Genomic DNA, 1,905 nt, shown 5'->3' on the forward strand with positions numbered 1-1,905 from the left:
CCTGCTGAAGTGAAAGGGGGCGAAGCATAAGAAAAACACCGTGAAGATGATGAATACTTTCCCCTTGATCCTTTTTTCGTTTTTGTTGTCTTTCTTCCGTGTTTTTACGTAAGACTCGTACACCCTTTGGGCAATAATTACATAAAATAGCAACATGAGGATGAGAACGGTCCAGAAGACAAACTGACAGATATAATTGACGGCTTCGTGCCATTTGAGTCCGAAGTAGCTCTTCAGGGAGGCACACTTTCTCACGGATTGCGGCGTTGCTTTCTTGTTCGATAAGATCATGTTGGGCAGAGAGAGAGCGAAGAAGAAGAGCCAGACCAGACCCGCAAGGATCTTTGCTGAGGTCAGGTTTTGCACCCAGAACTTCCCAAAAGGTCGCACAATCTTGAGAAATCTGTCGAAGGCGATGAGGCCAAGTAGCACTATGCTAATATACATGGTGTCGTAAAGTACTACGGCCGAGAAGCGGCAGACAAAGGCTTTGAGCTGCCACGGTCCCAGGCCAGAGTCCGTCAGGATTTTCAGAGGAAGCATCAGGGTCATTATAAAATCAGAAACGAGGATATTTTTCAGGTAGACAATGAAAGTTGATGTGCTTGGAATATGGAAGAAAGCCCAGGAAGCCAGGCTGTTCAGGACGAGTCCCAGGAGGAAGACGAGCGTGTATAGTATTGGGAAAACGAGGTGGGTGACTGTGGTGTCTCGGTGGCACGATGCCGGGGAGGATGCTCCACTGGAGTTACCGCCAGCACTCCCGTTGGTGAAGTCTCCCATTGTTTGAGATAGGCTTGGGTGAAAAGGAGAGAGAGCACATAAAACATAATGTTCCGTATTTAAAATTGCATGTTCCTTACGGCGACTGGCAGCGTTACACAAATAAACACAAAACCTGAACGTGCACTGAATAAACCAACCCATTTCTCTTCTAGGTCAGAGAAAATCTAAATCCTTACCCAGGTTTAAGCTGTTTACGAGCTCACGTCTGTTGAAGGGTGGAAATGGTATAGATATTCATTATGGAAGCCTAAGGTAAATACCAGCAAGGTGTAACAGCAGATGGCCTAGAGCACCAACTGTCTTTACACGGAGATGTATTTTAACCTTGAAGAGAAAGTTTACAGTTGTGGCCCAAAACCAGGCAGCTTCTGGGGAAGCGACTCTGGCATCTGTCCCCAAGCACGCACCGTTTTTCCCTTCTCAGCGCTAACTTTAGGAACGTGCTCACATTAAGACACACACTGGTGGTTATCAGCCTCTTCCATCCGCAGCCAGACGCCCGCGTGCCCGTCGCTCCGCGTGAACCCTCCCGTCCTGCAAGTACCTGGGCAGAGCTGGCGGCGAGTGTTTCCGAGGGGTCTTCGGCTCTCTGAGGTCCAGCCGCTGCTCCTCTGCTGCCAGGAGCCTTCAGCAAAGTATGAAGAATGGGGAAATGTGTAGAAAGATGAGACGTTTTCTGTTGGTGTGCTGTGGTGTTTCCTTCCCCATTTTCATGTGTCGCCTGAGTTAGTTAATCCCATTAGCTGTTGCTTTCCTCTCTTCCTTTTGCTCTCTGTCAGAAAGTACACTCCCCTCTCCTCTACTAAGAAAGCAAACAGCGATGTTTCCATGAGGAGAGGCACATCTGCTGGGTGTTCGTTTGTGTGGGGCGGACCAGGCGGCTCCTGCGCTGGGCCATTGTGATTTGGCTCCTTTAGCAAGTGGCATGAACAAACACAGCGTGTTCCCTGGCAGTTTTCCAGGATAATCCTCGAATGTAGCTCTGAGTTCTTGTCCCTGTGTGTGAATTCCCTGTTCTGGACAGCACTGGTCACCAAATGTGTGACCAGAGTTTGTAGGGAGCGACAAGGTGTCCCCTGAGCCTCCTCTTCTCCAGCCTGAACCACCAACATACCTACG

The 1,905-nt window shown here is 49.2% G+C and overlaps 1 protein-coding gene across 1 annotated transcript in view; it reads right to left on the bottom strand.

The window, feature by feature from the left end:
• The window catches only part of P2RY13 (purinergic receptor P2Y, G-protein coupled, 13), a 1,031-nt gene extending 248 nt beyond the window's left edge, over nt 1-783 (bottom strand). The window contains 1 exon segment of the mRNA XM_010151187.1: nt 3-783. Within this exon segment, the coding sequence (XP_010149489.1) occupies nt 3-783 (781 nt within the window).
• Between the last annotated feature and the right edge of the window lie 1,122 nt (nt 784-1,905).

Source organism: Eurypyga helias, unplaced genomic scaffold (genome assembly GCF_000690775.1).
Source record: "Eurypyga helias isolate BGI_N326 unplaced genomic scaffold, ASM69077v1 scaffold38224, whole genome shotgun sequence".
Taxonomy (NCBI): Eukaryota; Metazoa; Chordata; class Aves; order Eurypygiformes; family Eurypygidae; genus Eurypyga; species Eurypyga helias.